The 18955-nt window shown below is 47.7% G+C and overlaps 1 protein-coding gene across 1 annotated transcript in view; it reads right to left on the bottom strand.

Annotated features, from left to right (window-relative positions):
• The window catches only part of LOC130112006 (ubiquitin carboxyl-terminal hydrolase 22-A-like), a 41244-nt gene extending 24041 nt beyond the window's left edge, over window positions 1-17203 (bottom strand). Inside the window, exons 1-6 of the mRNA XM_056279315.1 lie at window positions 15927-17203; window positions 15248-15418; window positions 14723-14918; window positions 14336-14566; window positions 14029-14171; window positions 13733-13865 (exon numbers count right to left, since the gene is read on the bottom strand). Coding sequence (XP_056135290.1) covers window positions 13733-13865; window positions 14029-14171; window positions 14336-14566; window positions 14723-14918; window positions 15248-15418; window positions 15927-17203 — 2151 coding nt within the window. The remainder of the gene's footprint in view (window positions 1-13732; window positions 13866-14028; window positions 14172-14335; window positions 14567-14722; window positions 14919-15247; window positions 15419-15926) is intronic.
• Between the last annotated feature and the right edge of the window lie 1752 nt (window positions 17204-18955).

Below are 18955 nucleotides of genomic sequence, written 5' to 3'. Positions count from 1 at the left end.
CTGTGTGGATTTTTGTCGGCTGAACAATGCAACTCGCAAGGACTCCTACCCCTTGCCCCGCATTGACAACGCTCTGGACCACATCGCAGGGTCACAGTGGTTCAGCTAACTTGAACTATGGAGCGGTTACTGGCAGGTGGAGCTGGCATCAGAAGCCAAACCCAAGACGGCCTTCACCATCGGTCAGGGACTCTGGCAGTTTCGTGTGATGCCCTTTGGTCTCTGCAATGCCCCTGCCACGTTCGAGAGACTAATGGAGAGGGTGCTGGCTCACATTCCCCGCAACCGGTGCGTGGTTTACCTCAATGACCTTCTGGTTCATGCCGCTGACTTCGAGCTGGCCCTAGAGAACCTCCGTCAGGTCTTCCAAGCCATTCGGGGGGCGGGCCTACACCTACACCCCAAGAAATGCAACCTCCTTCGACGTGAGACCAAGTTTTTGGGCCATGTGGTGGGGACAGAGGGCGTGGCCCCTGATCCTACTAAGGTGGAGGCGGTCGAGAAATGGCCAGTTCCACGAAATGTCAGCAAGGTGCGCAGCTTCAAAGGGCTCGTCTCCTACTACTGACGTTTTGTCCACAACTTTGCCTCCATTGCCAGTCCCCTATACTGTCTCACTGAGAAGGGACGGGAGTTCAACTGGGACGACAACTGTGCAACCACCTTTGCCCGGCTCCGCACCGCCTTGATCACTGCACCCATCCTGGCCCTTCCTGATCCTAAGTGTCACTTCATCGTGGATACAGACGCCAGCGATGTGGGGCTGGGGGCCGTCCTGTCTCAGGAGGTTGCTGGGGCAGAGAGAGTGGTGGCCTACTACAGTCGTTCCTTGAGCTGCCCCGAGTGCAATTACTGCGTTACACGACGCGAGCTCCTGGTGGTGGTCACGGCGTTCAATCATTTTCGCCCCTATCTCTATGGCCAGGCCTTTCTCTTGCGGACGGATCATGCGGCCCTGATCTGGCTGCTCATCTTTAAGGAGCCCGAAGGCCAGGTGGCTAGGTGGATTGAGGAGCTGCAGAGCTACGATTCCAAGACCCAGCACCGAGCCGGGCGCCTGCACAGCGATGCAGATGCCCTCTCCCGTTGTCCCTGCAAGGACTGCAGACACTGCGAGCACCAAGAGGAGCGAGACAGAGCAATCCTCCAAGTGTCCACCATGCGGCAGGTTGAGCCAGAGGAGGCGTGGCTGATGGCAATGGACAAGCAGGAGTGGCAAGCAGCGCAGGATAGTGATCCCACCAGGGTGGGACAGTGGGTCGACACCAAGGCACGCCCCCACTGGCAAGCTGTCTCTGCCATCTTGGTAGAGGCCAAGGCCTACTTTTCCCAGTGGGTCACCTTGGCCCGGCATGATGGACTGTTGTACCGGGTCTGGCAAGTACCGAATCTGGCAAGCGCCGGGCTGGGGAAGAAGTGTGTGGCAGTTACTGGTGCCCAAGGACTGGCGCCAATGAGTCCTACGGGCGGCCTATGGCTTGGTGGGGGCGGGTCACTATGGGGTGGCCAAGACGCTGAACAAACTGCGCCAACGGTTCTACTGGGCCGGATGCAGGCACGACACTGAACTTTTTGTGCACTGTTGTGATGCCTGCACTGCCAAGAAAGGACCAACCAGACACTCCCATGCCCCTCTACAACAATACCAGGTGAGGGCCCCCATGGAACGGGTCGGTGTTGACCTCCTTGGCCCATATCCCACTTCTGACACCAATGTAGCGAATTCGGGGGGCAACTGCAGGAACCGCCGCAGCCGGGACGCGAACCCGTATCTCCCGCACCATGGGAGACATCGCTAACCACCCGACTAAAGGGTCCGACCCGTTGGCCAAGGGCTAACGTGTGTACTTATCTGTGCATGTTACACTACTACTTAGTAGGATAGTACTAAGGAGGAGGCGGTCAAGAAACGTCCAGTTCCGCAAAACATCGTTAGTAGGAGACGAGCCCTGTGAAGCTGCGCACCTTGCTGACATTTCGCGGAACTGGCCATTTTTCGACCACCTCCACCTTAGTAGAATCAGGGGCCACGCCCTCTGCCCCCACCACATGGCCCAAAAACTTGGTCTCGCATCAAAGGAGGTTGCATTTCTTGGGGTGCAGACGCAGGCCCGCCCCCCAAATGGCTTGGAAGACCTGACGGAGGGTCTCTAGGGCATGAACCAGAAGGTCGTCAAGGAAAACCATGTACCGGTTGCGGGGGATGTGAGCCAGCACCCTCTCCGTTAGTCTCTCGAACGTGGTGGGGGCATTGCAGAGACCAAAGGGCATCACACGAAACTGCCAGAGTCGCTGGCCGATGGTGAAGGCTGTCTTAGGTCTGGGTTCTGGTGCCAGCTCCACCTGCCAGTAACCGCTCCGTAGTTCAAGTGAGCTGAACTACTGTGACCCTGCGATGTGGTCCAGAGCGTCGTCAATGCGGGGCAAGGGGTAGGAGTCCTTACGAGTTGCATTGTTCAGCTGATGAAAGTTCACACAGAACCTCCAGGTATCATCCTTCTTTTTGACCAGGATGGCAGGGGTGGCCCAAGGGCTGTTGGATGGCTCTATCACCCCGGCCGCAGCCATCTCTAGAATCATCCGCTCTGCAACGTCACGCTTGGCAAACGCTAACCAATAGGGTCGCAATCTAATTGGCGGGGTTGTGCCTGTGTCGATTGTGTGCTGAACCAGGTTGATTTGGGTGCACTCTTCCTCGCGTGCAGCGACAATCTTGGTGAACTGTTGGATCAGGTCTCTCAGCTGTTGGCTCTGCTGAGGGTCCAGACCTTCACTGCTCCGCTGATACAGATCCTGGATAGCGGCAACGGTGTCCGGTGAGGGTGTCTGAGGAATGGTAGCTTCAATGGGGGTCGTCGTCATTGTTGGTGGGCCGGGTAGTGTCGTCATCGCCTCGGGTGGCAGTGGTAGTGACAGTGGGGGTCGGACCCTTTAGTTGAGCGGCTAGCGATGTCTCCCACGGTGCGGGAGATACGGGTTCGCGTCCCGGTTGCGGCGGTTCCTGTGGTTGCCCCCCGAATTCGTTACAGTTTGGTTCACTTAGCTAAAACAAAGTTTGTTGTGACCTTCAAACTTTGAAAATATACGATGTCTTGAACTTATATTGAATTTTTTTCTTCATGCCCCCTGCTGTATTGTTCTGTATTGTTTATAATTGGTTTATATATATATATATATATATATATATATCTGTAAGGTAGTAATGTAAATCCGCCACAGGGTGGCACTGTTACGCTGTATGTTCCCCTGGGAATGCCGCAAATGTCGATGTTTGTCCCTTTTGCAACACCGTACCCCTAGTTCCTGTCCCGGGCAAAAGGCTACGTTGATCAAATGTTTTTTTGTTTCTTCTGCCGGAAGGTGAGCAGTGTTACTGGCGGTCTGCATTATCATAAAAATATTGATTTATATCGCACATATTGTCTAACTGTTTATTCTGTGGTGTTAATAGACAAGTTTGCTTATAACCTAGTTAAAGTTTGATGTCGAACATTGTATTTGGCAAGAGAAATGTGACAAAAAGTGTTGGCTAGCCTGTTGAGCATTAGCATGGCATATAACGCAGGATGCAGTATTATTTGAGCAGATTATCCATGGTTTTTTTGTTTAATTTTATGGGTAATAAGTGCCTTATTTAATTTATAATGGATGACATTTGCTTTGGTTTTGCCGTAAGGTAGGCATTTTGATATGAGATGTGTTTATTTGCACATTTGCACTTTTTATTTTAATTTTATTGAGAAAGAAAAATGTTTTTTTGTTTCTTCTGCCGGAAGCTGTGAGTATGATGAGGCCAGCGGCCAGCTGATTGATGAGAGGTGAAGTGTAAGCGAGTGCCAATAAAGTGTCCAGGTCTCAGCCACGATCCCAAGCCTCCGCCTCCTTCCTTTTCCACGCAAACATACTACAACAAACACAACGCAGAGTCCCAGGGCGTGTAGGGAGACGACGGCCGAACGCAAAGTGCGGGTTACATCATGGTGCCGTGACCCGGATCGTGGTGCTTCGAGATCCAAGGAGATACAGAGACTCGCGTCCTCGCCTTTGCTGCTGCATTGAACTGCGTTACCTTCAGTGACTGGACAGTGTGGTGGACTGAACTACTGTCATCGGCGCTGCAGCATTGGCAAGATACTCACCTCTTCAAATATCCTTTAAAGACTGTTGAAAGCTTGCTATATCCATTTGAGGACTTTTTATGATATTTCGATAAACTTAACTGTTATTTGAGTTGTGTAAAAGTGTGCTATGTGAGATCCTGCTGTAGGAACACTGTGTTTAACATTAAGCTGATATATATCATTCATAATTTTTTGGTTTTGGTTAAGGGTTGCGTATTGACCATCTGATTTTGACTCAAGTTTAATGTGAGTTTTGAGTTGATAGTGATTATTGTTTTTTGATATATTTACTGGAAAAAAGGGGAGATTTTGCATACACTGCTAAACTTATTCTGTGAACACAGTGAATCATTAATAGTCATCTGTTTTGACACCAACAGTTACACCAGTCATAGTGATTTAGAAAAAAATATATCAAAATGTTCAGTGACTATGCAGATTATCAGTCAAAGCAAGAAGGTGCCTCTGCTGCCACACCGGGTTCCCAACTGCCCCCGATGCCCACATCCAGCCACAACTGTGACACTCCAGCCCAGACACAACCCCACCTTTCAAGCAAGGGCGTAACAACCACCAGTGCTGCAAATCAACAGCAATCAGTGAGGCCAAAGCTTAACAACTACTTCACTAGCCCCACCACCACCCAAAAGCTGATCCTCCCTCAAGACCACCACAGCAGTCAGCAGCCCCCATACCCTGGACTAAGTGCACCACTCACTCCACCACCCCCAATACTGTCCCCTTACCCTATTCACTACTCCACTCCAGCTCATGCACCCACCTTGCCAGCCTCTAGAGCTCCAATGCAAGCACCCTCACTATGTTTTGACAGCAGCCCAGCTGCCAAACCAATCCACCGAAACAGCAGGCCAGACTACAGCCTGCCCAGTGCATCCCTTCCAGCTGTACAGATATTAGTGGAACCTAATCCCCCGGCCCAAGCCAGTGTGAACCAGCACACACACCCTTTGCCCATTCACAGCCTCTCGTGCCCCACCTCCACGGAAATGCAAACTGTACAGTGGCCTACCATGACTCACCCAGATACCCCTCCTTACCAAAGCCCTGCTGCCGAGCCTAAACCCCAAGTCTACACTGGTCCTGCATATAATCCTCCTGTGCCCCAGGCCCTCATGCCAAGCTTTCAAATGCCACCAATGATGAACATTATGAGCTACCCCTCTTCTACTGGCCAGACCCTTCAAAGTTTGCAGCATGGATCAATCCCCCAGCTGCATATGTCACAGCCTGCTGCCCTCTACCCCCAAGAGGTGACCACCCCACTAGCAGTGCAACATGTAGCCCCTAACCACACAGCCCCTGCCTCAGACCCTCGAGCTGTCATGTACCACAACACACTCCCACAACACCCTCCACCACACCCATCCACCACCCCGCACATGCACCCACGTCCGTATGAGCCCCCAATGAATGCTGCCGTCAGAGCTGCAGCCAACACAACCCTTCCACCGGCTGCATATGGTGGGTTCATGCAAACTCATCAGGTAAAAAATGTCCAAATCTTCACTGGCAATCCAGACAGCAAAATACTTGTAGAAGACTGGGGTCGTGATATGCAGTACCTTCTGGAGGCAATCGAGCTCCCCACACACCTCCGCTTTTCGACTGTTGTGTGACACCTGAGCGGTGAGGCCAGGAAGCTAGTCCTGAACCTACCCCCCCACGACCAGACTCCAGAGAAGGCGTATGAGGAGCTCAGGGCTGAATACAGCGACACACAAGGCTCACTTGATCCACTAGCCGACTTCTATGAGCGCAGCCAGAGGTCCAGAGAGTCTGCCTGCTCTTATGCTATTGCTCTGGAGGCAACACTGAGAGCGGTAGAGGAAAGTCAGAGAGGGGGCAGGCAATTTCCTGATCGTGATAGTAAACTCACTCGACAGTTTCTAAGAGGGCTTATGGATGAGATGGTGTATGCAAGGATCGCACCAATGAAGCCCAGGCTTTTGAGTTTCCGGGAGCTGCAAGCAGAGCTTAGAAACCTTGCAAAAGAGACTCAGAAGTTCCAGTCACAACACAAGACAAAGAAAGCGCTCACCCAGGTGCAGGTCACATCAGAATGTGATACCAATATGAGGTCAGAGAGGTCAAAACACACTTCAGAGTGGACAGAGCTTAAAGATATGGTCAAGAAATTAGCTCTTAGCCAAGAAGAACAGATGACCAAGTTGGCTCACCTTGAGTTGAGAATTGCTGCACCTACCCCTGCACCAGCCCCTGCACCCCCACTAAGGCCCCAACCATCTCCCAGAACAGTTACTCAGGGCTCCAGTGCTGTTTGCTACCGGTGTGGGAAGCAAGGGCATATAGCCCGAGTATGTCGAGCGGTGCTCCCAGATCCCAGTCCACCCTGGACTCACCGACCCCAGCCTGCGACCTCCGCGGAGAGCACCACGCCCCACTCAACGCAGCATTTAAACGCCTAGAGCCTGTGGTAACTGGGGCAACCATGGGAAAGCAGCAAGACCCCCCACTGCAGGTGAGCAATACTGATGATGGAGTAGAGGACATTCCTATTGTGGGTCCCAGGAATGAGGGTGAGGTGGAAGTCAATGGATTAAAGTGCAGGGCTCTTATCGATTCCGGCTCTCAGGTAACCAGTATTACTCACGGATACTGGTGCAACCACCCTGACCTCCATGGACAGAAACTACGGCCCTCTAAAATACCCATAGCAGGTGCAGCAGGTCAGGATGTGCCTTACTCTGGTGTTCTGCGCATTAAGTTGAAAGTGCTGGGGACAGAGTTCCAGAGTGTGCCGGCTTTTGTTGTCCCTGACTCCGAGTATCGCTCCTCCGTCCCACTGCTTGTGGGAACTAATGTCGTCCGTGCCGCCAGGAGACACCTCCAAGCAACCTATGGGGAGCAATATCTTCAGCGGGTGAAGGAAAGCCATCCAGAGTGGTACACAGCTTTACTGGAAACTGGCGACACTGAATATACAGGAGCAGACGACATGGTGGGCCCTGCTGTGTACACTGGCCGTAAAATACGCATCCTGGGAGGGAAAGAGATGGACTTAATGTGCAAAATCAAAGCTGCCCCACAAAGAAAGACATACACAGCGCTAATTGAAGGCCACGCCTCCATTCGGCTTCCCGAGGACCTTATGGTCGCCAAAGTTCTTGCAGATGTGAAGAAAGGCTGTGCTCCTGTCAGAGTGATGAACCTGTCCCAACAAACTGTCACAATCAAACCACACACACAGCTGGCCAGCGCCTTCCTGGTGGACAGTGTTGTGGATTTTTCAGCCACGGAACAGGGTTGTCATCAAAATGAGGAGAACAAAGAGACATACCTGTGTCTGAACCAAGTTGTGAGCAGTGGTGGGGTGGACATAAGTGAAGCAGCAGTGGAGAATGAGCATCAGCGCGCCCTCCTAAAAGAGCTTGTGGAGAGGAATATGGGGGTGTTCTCACAGCACTCAATGGACTACGGCCACACAAAAACAGTGCAGCACGAAATCCCCCTGGTCGACTCAAAGCCCTTTCGACTCCCGTACCGCAAGATTCCCCCTTCACAGTGGCAGGATGTGAGGAAGTTGCTGACAGAAATGGAAACAGCAGGGGTTATCAGGCCTAGTAAGAGTCCATATGCTTCGCCAGTAGTGATTGTTACCAAGAAAGACGGATCACTAAGATTATGCATCGATTACCGAAGGCTTAACGCCTGCAGCACAAGAGATGCATTTCCACTGCCCAGAATAGAGGAGACCCTGGAGGCTCTGGGTCAAGCACAGTATTTCTCAACACTTGATCTCACATCTGGATACTGGCAGGTAGAGGTGGCGGAGCAGGACAAACACAAAACAGCATTCAGTACTCCCATGGGGCTGTTTGAAGCCAACAGAATGCCTTTCGGCCTTCAAAACGCTCCGTCCACCTTCCAGAGACTCATGACCTGCTGCTTTGGCGATCTGAACTTCACCCATCTCCTGATCTACCTTGATGATCTGATCATATTCTCTAAAACCTTTGATGAGCATCTGGAGAGGCTGCAGCTGGTGTTCGATCGACTGAAGGAGCATGGCTTGAAGTTGAAGCCTTCCAAATGTCAGCTTGTGAGGAAGGAGGTGCACTACTTGGGTCACCTGGTGTCTGTGGAGGGCATCAGGACAGACCCAGAGAAGATCAGCAGAGTCAAGGACTGGGCGAGGCCCACGAATCGTAAAGAGGTGCTTCAGTTCCTGGGATTCACCAGATATTACAGGCGGTTTGTGTGCAGTTACTCCACCTTAGCCGCACCCCTGTACCGCCTTACCGCTGGTGACCCTAGAAAGAAACGGAGAGGGGGGAAGAAGAGGTTAGTGCCTGACCCGCCCTTTGTCTGGACTGATGAGTGTGAGGAGGCTTTTCAGTCACTGAGAGAAAGATTGACAACTGCTCCAGTGTTAGGCTATCCAGACTACAGCCTACCCTTTCTGCTCCAGACTGACGCCTCGGGGGAGGGGCTTGGTGCTGTATTAGCCCAAGTTCAGGATGGAGTCGAGAGAGTCATAGCTTATGGCAGCAGAGGCTTGAGCCCAGCAGAGACGAGGTATCCTGCACACAAACTAGAGTTCCTCGCTCTGAAATGGGCAGTGACCGACAAGTTCTATGACCATCTATATGGGCGCAAGTTCTCAGTCCAGACAGACAATAACCCCCTCAAGTATGTCATGTCGTCTGCAAAATTGGATGCTACAGGTCAGCGGTGGGTGTCTCGGCTGTCAGCATTTGATTTTGATGTGCAGTATCGAAGGGGACAGAATAATGCAAACGCTGATGCCCTCTCCCGGCTGTCTAACCAGGAGGTTACCCAAGTCCTGCAAACCTGCCCTCAGCTTGTATCAGCCAAAGTACAAAGGTGTGTAGAGGAACAATCTCCCCAACAACTGGAAAGCTCCGCTTCAGAGGGACCTGAGCATCAAGAACCTCTGTCACACACGCTCGGTGAATCCTATCAAGATGTGGGGATGGACTCTCTACCTGCATTGACAAAACAGGAGATTCGTGCAGGGCAAAAAGAGGATGCTGTAATAGGTCCCGTTTTGCACTTTAAAAGTTTGAACCAAAAACCGAGCCGCAGCGAGAGGATTGGTGGTGGCAGGCAGGTTTGCCTTCTCTTAAAAGAGTGGCGGAGGTTATTAGTAAAGGATGGAATAATGTATCGTCAGGTCCAAGACCGTCAAAGGGGAGTAGTAGAGCAGCTGGTACTACCAGAGAGATTTAACACATCCGTCAAGTCTGCACTTCATGATGACTCAGGGCATTTAGGGTTTGAGAGAACGCTGCAGATGATAAGGGAGAGATTTTACTGGCCTAAGATGTTCCAGGAAATCAAGGCTTGGTGTGAGCAGTGTGAAAGGTGCTGCCTCAGAAAGACTCCAACTGCAGGCCTCAGGGCTCCCCTGGTCAGTATTCACAGCAGCGCTCCTATGGAACTTGTGTGTGTAGACTTTCTGACTCTGGAGAAATCGAAGGGAGGCATAGAAAATGTGCTTATTGTCACTGACCACTTCTCCCGGTACGCCCAGGCCTATCCCACTAAAGATCAAAAAGCCTGTACAGTGGCGAAGGTACTGTGGAAGAACTTTTTCTGTCGGTTTGGATTCCCAGCAAAACTACATGCAGACCAGGGGCGTAATTTTGAAAGTACTGTGGTGAAAGAGCTGTGTAAGTGTACTGGTGTCACTAAGACACACACAACCCCCTATCACCCCCAGGGTAACGGCACCACCGAAAGGTTCAACCGGACTCTCATTGACATGCTGGGGACACTAGAGCCTCACCTGAAACCCCGCTGGCATGAGTATGTGGATGCAATGACACATGCGTATAACTGCACCAAACATGACTCTACTGGGTACACACCGTATTACCTAATGTTTGGTAGACATCCACGACTCCCAGTCGACCTGATTTTTGGGCTTTCTACCACCAAAGAGCCATGTGAGTATAGTGAATATGTCCAGACCCTGCATGACTGTCTGTCGGAAGCTTATACTCAGGCTAACCAGGCCTCACGACATGCAAAAGAGCAGCAGAAAAGGTACTATGATCAAAAGGCAAAGAGTCAAGGTTTCAGCCCAGGGGACAGAGTCTTGGTCAAAATATGTCGTGTGGAGGGACGGCAGAAACTGGGAGACAGATGGGAGTCACGCCCATACATTGTGGTGAAGGAACAACCCAGTATACCTGTGTATGTGGTCCAAACAGAGGATGGTGAAAAAGAGAGAGTGGTTCACTGCAACCTTCTTACACAGTGTATGTTTCTTCCGGTGGAGCGGGCTGGTGCAGCAACAAGTGCAGGAGTTGAGTCTGACATGGGGGACTGGGAGGTGGATGGCATGGAGGTAATGGGGGAGGAAGCCGAAAAAGTGAGTCAAGGGGGGGAAGAGGACATAAATGTCAGTGACACCAACGCACTTGATGGCCCCAGCCTGAGGAGGAACCCACAGAGAACTCGATGTCCCCCAAAGAAACTGTCTTACGAGTCACTGGTGGTGAGATCAAAAGAGGAACAGCAGAAGATAGAGAGGGGCTGGACATTGTGGCAGAGGGCCATAGCAGAGAAAGTAGCAGGGCATGTATAATCCACGGAAGAAAAAAAAACAAACAAGTTTTTATTAATGGTTTATTTACTTTGATTGCATTTACACATCTACATTTCATATGCAACTCATGGTATTAATACGTCACTTTCAGTGTGATCTGTTTTAATGTTTATGCTCATAAGTTTTATTTGTTTTGTTTTGTTTTGTTTGGTCTGATGGCTGGGACGCCATCAATTAAAGAAGGGGTAGATGTAAGGTAGTAATGTAAATCCGCCACAGGGTGGCACTGTTACGCTGTATGTTCCCCTGGGAATGCCGCAAATGTCGATGTTTGTCCCTTTTGCAACACCATACCCCTAGTTCCTGTCCCGGGCAAAAGGCTACGTTGATCAAATGTTTTTTTGTTTCTTCTGCCGGAAGGTAAGCAGTGTTACTGGCGGTCTGCATTATCATAAAAATATTGATTTATATCGCACATATTGTCTAACTGTTTATTCTGTGGTGTTAATAGACAAGTTTGCTTATAACCTAGTTAAAGTTTGATGTCGAACATTGTATTTGGCAAGAGAAATGTGACAAAAAGTGTTGGCTAGCCTGTTGAGCATTAGCAATGCATATAACGCAGGATGCAGTATTATTTGAGCAGATTATCCATGGTTTTTTTGTTTAATTTTATGGGTAATAAGTGCCTTATTTAATTTATAATGGATGACATTTGCTTTGGTTTTGCCGTAAGGTAGGCATTTTGATATGAGATGTGTTTATTTGCACATTTGCACTTTTTATTTTAATTTTATTGAGAAAAAAAAATGTTTTTTTGTTTCTTCTGCCGGAAGCTGTGAGTATGATGAGGCCAGCGGCCAGCTGATTGATGAGAGGTGAAGTGTAAGCGAGTGCCAATAAAGTGTCCAGGTCTCAGCCACGATCCCAAGCCTCCGCCTCCTTCCTTTTCCACGCAAACATACTACAACAAACACAACGCAGAGTCCCAGGGCGTGTAGGGAGACGACGGCCGAACGCAAAGTGCGGGTTACATATATATATATATATATATATATATATATATATATATATATATATATATATATATATATATATATATATGATGTTCTCTTTGTAATATTTTGAATTGGATTTAAATAAAGTTTTGTTAAAAAATGTAGTAACTGCGGGACTTGCTCTCTGAACAAGAAAAGACTGTTTTCACTGCAAATATAGTTACACAAAAGTGTTGCAGGTTTTCTTAGACAACATGAACCATTAGTAATTACTGTATGTGGAAATTATGAGCGGTGAAAATTTCCTTTGATAGAGCAAGCAGGGACATAAAGCACATTAGGGAAAGTGGGAGTTGGAGGCCTTAGCCAAGACCCCATTACTGTGTAAATCTCATTTTAATCATTTATGTCATTGTTTTTATCTTCTGTCAGTATAAACCAACCATTATGTCTCGAGTAACTGAAGTTGTGAAGCACCGTTGCACTTAGTATATGTAAACATAACTGTCGGCATTATTCCTCCAAGTTTATGTCTTTCAGAATAAGTCAGTTGAGAGGGTGTTCTGGAGGCTGTCTCAGATTTTTGTAGCCCTACAAACTTTCCACAAAACAACAAAGTTAACAGTATTATTTAGTAATTCACAATGTATTCCTCTAACTCCAACTTATTTTTTGCAAGATGCATCATTTTTTTAATCTAATTTGTTGTGCCACACAATACTTGCAAGGTTTACAGCCTATATAGGAAAGCGTTCTAAAAGAAATGGATAATCATTTGCCATACTTCATCACATAGCCCGAAAAAATACTAGAATGGGAATACTAGTTAACTTGAGAGTGTGCGTTATTGCTGTGGCATAGGACAAACAGGTCAGTTCTTCAGGACACTTACAGTTGTCTCCGTCAAACGCCACATGTCCCCCTCAATATTTAGAAGAGGTGAATTTGGCCCCCCAAAAAAATATATCATGAATGATAATGTTAACTCCCTCGCCAAAAAAGGTAAAATAACAACACAGACAGTCGAACTACTTAAAATGCCATTCATACTTGTTTTCCAACGATTTCATACACCCCTATGCTTGGACCATACCATTTTAACCTTGCCACTGGTATTGCCGACCTCGTTGCTGTCTTGCAGTTGCTCCTGACAACCAGGAGACCGGAGCATTAATGATCGTGTAAGCAAGTGTAAGTAACGTAGCTAGCTAGCTTGCTCGTCTAGCCCAGTACACCACCCTGTCTTACCTTTGGGGTTTCTGAGTTAGATTTTCTTACGTATTTCCGGATGAATTATAGCCTTATCTAGTTTATAACTTGTGTTTGGGGTTATCAGTTCAGACCCCCTCACGAACTAGCTAGCTAGCGCTTGCTAACAGTAGCCCGTAGACGTTTATGTTAGCTTAAATGAACTTGAACTGATAATTTCGGGCACATGAGATAACATAACAGGTACATCTACAAACCAATTTGTGCCAAGGGTATTGTCTTAGTTCAAATGCATCTACTACTTTCATTCAGAGTCAACATGAGCAAGAGGAAAGTAACAGAAGATATCCGGTGCTTTTTTGGTGCAAAAAAGAGAGTAAGATGAGAGAATTACCTAGAAAGTTGTTTTTCTTTTACATAAATAAGACATTTCCACAATAAATTGATGTAGAAAAAGAGCAAATTGGTGCATACAAATTCACCAGAATGCAGGAAATTAAATGTGTGATGCTCAAAATTTCCAGTGGGAGGACCACCTAACCCCCCGCTAAATGTCCCCCCCCCAATGTTCAAGTGAAACTTACGCCAATGAATTCATATGACCATTAATATGTAAATTAACTATATATTTTTGTAGTAGTATAATCACTCTCTCTTGTTAGTGGTACATGGGTGCACCAGCACAGATGTGGGTGGCTCTCAGAGACAAAAGTGAATATGAGTCAAATTGCGCACTGTCATAGGACACAAGAATTAATGGTATTTGTAAGATGACGTTGGATTTAGAAAAAAAAAGGAAACAAAATAGGGAGGCTGCTCTGCGTTTGTGTGTTTCTGCATGTACTCACCACTACAGCGTAGAGAGAGTATGTGCTGCACTGTGCAGAAGGGCAGGATAGGAAGGGGGTGAGGTCAAGTTCCTCCAGTGAGAACAAGACATTAGTCCTCAGTTTCACCTTTTTCTTCCCTTGATAGGCAAAACTGCAAAGAAGATGTTGGCCCGTCAAAGCACATCATCTCACAAATTAAAGTGTTAACCTATAGGATTAAAAACACACTTACATCTGAGGGGGCTCTGGGGATTTATGTGCATTATTTGACACAAAACCAATATGCCTTGTTAAAAGCTGTTGGATATACCCACCGTTTTAGATGTAGCATGAGGATCTCAGGGGGTTTGACCAAGGAGGTGAGGATGGTTGTGTCTCTCCTCGTACCACATTCTGAACACAGCATCTGGTTTCCCCCGGTCAGCATACTCTGCCGAAAAAACAGAGAGATGCAATCCTGTGGAAGACACAGACATACAGAGAGAATAAAGGCCAGACGGGACTTGACTAAAAGTCACAGAATAACAACGTAGTATGATGCCTGGTGTATTCTCACACACACATAGAGTCTAAGCATGATAGCAGTGAGTGAATTCGAGCTATGGGCCACCATGCAATCACCTGAAGGGAGCACTTGTCCCTGATGTCTGGAGGTATTGGAAGGGACAGCGTGGTGAAGTCTTGTGTGCTGTATGACTGGTAACCACAGTCAGTGCAGATTGTCACATAGCTCAGTTGGCCCTCAAACAGATGTGAGATGATGGTGGGCCCTCCCGTGGTGCAGGGATAGTTTCTATTTTTGTCCTGTCTCAGCCGCCAAGTCAAGGAGTGTATCTGACGCATGTCACCCTTCTACATACAAACACACGCACCAACACTCAAGTTCTCTCCCGCCCTAAAAAACAATCACAATGCTACCTCCTTTGACACGTTACGATCTTGGCTGTACAGTGAACTGACATGGAAATACAGAAAAAGTCAGTGTGGATGATGTTCTGTCAACTTCACCTCTTTCAGGTCGTCATGGAGTGCATTGAGGAGGAAGAGCAGCAGCTCCTGGGCATCCTGCTGGAAGTCGTTGTCGAACTGGGGTTGGAGGGAGCACACCACAAACTTCATCTCCAGAGGGGCACAGCTGGACTTTTGGCCCAGCCACATCTCCTCAAGCAGGCGACCAAATACCCCAGCCACCACACGCTTTCGCCTGGACAGAGGTTAGATAGAGGCAGATGATGATTTCAGTTGTTATCTCCTGTGGGAAGCAGAGTACTTTAAGCACTTAACACCATTTAAATAGCATTTGGTTTAAAGGTTTTGTTATGTGTGTTATTTCTGATTTCCTGAGGCATAATGTGATTTGTAAATATCAGCAGCAGGGGATGCTGACATTTACTGATCTATCTTGCTGAAACAGAATAAATGACAATCACACACACACACACACACATACACACACACACACACACACACACACACACACACACACACACACACACACACACACACACACACACACACACACAGTGAACTTACTTTGCCAACTCTTGCTGTGTGTTCTTACTCAGGAAGTAGTCCACAAGAGGCACAGTAGAGCAGAGACACTGTAACACAGCGTTTAAGTAACAGGAGTTGCCAGAGTTAACCAGTCCACACACCCCAGGCTGCCTTCCCCCCTGCAACCTGCAAACAAATTCATCGGTTACACTTTATTTTAGGGGGTCGGAGGGGGTTGGAAATTACCTAGTAATAAGGTTGTAATTATCACGTAATTTCTTAGAAATAAGGTTGAAATTACCTTGTAATTTGGGTTAGGGTTAGAGTCAGGGTTAGAGTTAGGGTTTAGGGTTAGGCTTAGGGTTAGCTGTAAAATTACCTGTAAAAACTATCACCTTATTACTAGGAAATTACAAGGTAATTTCTGACCCCCTAAAATAAAGTGTTACCAATTTGTCCTCTTCAGGTTTCATTACCTGGACACACTTGTCTGAGTTTGCCCTGTAGATCCTAAGACACAACTATAGACCAAAAAAAAAAACTGACCTCACTGCCTCACATAATGTTAGATTTGAACAAATAACTTTGATTGCACTTTTCTTTAGAGCCAGTAAATGACTTGAAAATGGAAGCCTATCTGTATAGTCACTGTACAAAACCTTTGATTTTACTTCTATATCACTTGTTCAAGGTATTTAAAAAAAATATGTCGATAAACATTAAGTCTGACCTTTGCTCAGTATGAGTTGTCACATAAGTATCTGGAGATGAGCTGGTGTGGGGCCCTGACAGGTTGGTTACAGCCACACAATTTTCCATGGCCAGTTGGGAGGCCAGAAATCTGGTAAACTCCCTCAGGCGAGTTCTCTTACATGACTCCTGGTTCTGCAAAGTGTGGAGAACAAACGTGTTGATGTAGATTATATGCAGTGTAGCCCAGAGCCCTGGGAGGAAGATCTCCACCACAGGGTTACTCGGGTTCGATTTAGGAAACAGAGCAGGCCCTGTCCAGCCCTGGAAATGGGCCAAAAGCTGAGACGGCGGTTCCTCCTGCAATACAGGAGCCCACTGGTGCTGACACGGCAGCCTGGGTGCAGAAGAACAAGATGCGTTGTCCACAACTGGCCTCTTGATGGAAGCTTCAAAATAGATATTGACCCCCCACTCAGAGAAGAGCTCTGTAAGTTTTCCCTCCATCCAAGCAGAGTTGTGTAACTGAACCAGGTACCCACGGCTATGGTAGGGCCTCAAGAGCTGGCTGACCACCTGTTCAACTACAGGGGTCTTACTAGCCTTCTGGAGCTGCTCTGGAGAGTACAGGTACATGTTACAGATGAAGCCTGAGCTGGTATCACAGAGCAGGGCAAGGTAAAGAGGGGAGGAGGTCTGTTGGTATGAAAGACAGTATTTCTTCACTGCCAGGTGTTGTCCAGGTGTGTATAGGGCCTGATAGCGCCTGGTGAGATGGCTGTAGAAGGCAGACAGGGCCTCCATTTTGTCTTTGTCCTCCAGTCTGGAGAGAGACAGAAGGCTTGCCTGGAAACTGCTTTTCTTCAGCACATTTTGCCATCCGTTCAGGTGTAGGCCCACGTCAGTGCCTGAGCCACAATCTTCTCCTGAAGCGAGACCACTCTGGAGGACAATGGAGAGCCACGTTAAGGCATCAGCATACTGCTCCTCTGAGAGATTTGTGCTCTGTTCCCTGCCCTGACTGTAGGATTGACGGCCAGCTGTTGCTTTGGCGACACCAGCCCTCTTGGCCAGCTCCTGAATGGCTCTTTGGTCCATGAGCTCCAGCAGAAGCTCTCGTGCCGTGAAGTGAATCTGGTTGGTAGGGCGCGTCCGAGTCCTCGTAAAAGATTTTACTTTTCTGGCTCTGAAGAAGTTTGGAAGACAGAGGCTGTCCCTCTGGGTAGCTACATTCATCTTCTCCGCTAGATGGCACTCTTCCAACGTCCAGGCGCACTCCTGCGTCGACAAAGCCTCGGCCCTCATCTCGGCCTCTCACCTCAGTCTGAATGCAAAAAAAATCTTGTGTAAGCGTTGGCTCTCATCAGAAAAAATACATTCTTCTCTAAAACCCAAACAGTAAGGTTAACAGACTCCACACCTGTGTGAAATATTGCCCAGCTTGAATTTTCCCTCCATACAGCCTGTTTCACTTGACAAAATGAAATGAATATGCAGGGCAGGCCCATGTACTGTGTATATGATGAACGGCTCTCAGGTGAAGCACAGTCTACACTCACATGGGCATCTATGGTGGAGGTACATAAAGCACCTAGGACCTAGTTTGAGAATGTAGCTAGACAACAGTGGCTTAGCAACCTGAAAACACTGACAACACTTGACTGAACATAAAGTAGCTCTGATGTCATGTTTTGCACATACTGGCTGCACAGTTTGTGACTCCAAGATATGGTTGTTTCCTATCCTGATGGATTAGATGGTCGTGCGAGCCACCCACTACCTTCGTCAGTGATACTTTTCATTTTATTATTTTCTCTTGATTAATTGAGTACTTGTTATTTATACATGTACTCATAGCAGAAGCCTGTGGGCCTGTTAATGGTTTGTTGTTCTGTCGGCTGCCTTTTTGTTTTAAAGCATGATGTGTTGCTTCTTCTACTGCATCACTTCTGCTGCAATTGAATGAATTGTCACCAACTTCATTGAAAATTAACACTTGTTGGACTATGGTGTTTGTCTATATATTTGCCATGGATGTGGTGCTGTCAGTTCCATCCATCCATTCATTATCCAAACCGCTTATCCTGCTCTCAGAGTCGCGGGGATGCTAGAGCCTATCCCAGCAGTCATTGAGCGGCAGGTGGGGGCCCACCAGGCCATCACAGGGCCCACACACACACACACACACACACACACACACACACACACACACACACACACACACACACACACACACACACACACACACACACACACACACACACACACACACACACATTCACATCTAGGGGCAATTTAATATCACCTGCTCTACATGTCTTTGGACTGTGGGAGGAAACAGGAGAACTTGGAGGAAACCCACACAGACATGGAGAGAACATGCACACTCCACACAGAGGACGACCCAGGATGACGCCCCAGGTTGGACTACCCCAGGGCTCGAACCCAGAACCTTCTTGCTGTGAGGCGACCGCACCAACCACTGCACCACCATGCCACCAGTGCTGTCAGTTCCAAAGGGGAAAAAAAAAACATGAAGTTTTTATTGAAAACCATCTGATTCTTTTTTAATTGGATTTTTGACCATTTAATAATATATTTTTTGAGCTTTAAAAAAAAAATTACATAATTTCTGAAATCTTGTCCACCGATATATTTTTCTCATAGTTTCGGCGTAATGAAGGCAACGACAATGATAAACAAACACAGACAAGCATTTCATTATCAATCCGTCTTTATGAACATCTTCCACAGCTAACGTGCATCCAACAGCACCCGGAAGTCATTGCCATGGTGGTAGAGGAATCACATTCAATTACCCAGAGGGCCCGGCAGCTGTCTCACATAAATCAAATCCACTTTCATGCCAAAACAATGTTAATCAATTAATAACAATGGTTTTCCATTCCACTGTCCCCTCCTTAGTACTTTATGTAATTTAAAATATAGCACCCACTGAGTAACTGTCGATGAAATTCATCATGCCACGTACATTCTTGTTCAGTTTGGAGAAGACAATCATAAAAACAAAATCAAAAAAAAAAATCCACCATGCAT

This window comes from Lampris incognitus, chromosome 4 (genome assembly GCF_029633865.1).
Source record: "Lampris incognitus isolate fLamInc1 chromosome 4, fLamInc1.hap2, whole genome shotgun sequence".
Lineage (NCBI taxonomy): Eukaryota > Metazoa > Chordata > Actinopteri > Lampriformes > Lampridae > Lampris > Lampris incognitus.
Note: the sequence above shows the minus strand (reverse complement) of the source record. Positions and strands in the feature narration are given on the sequence as shown.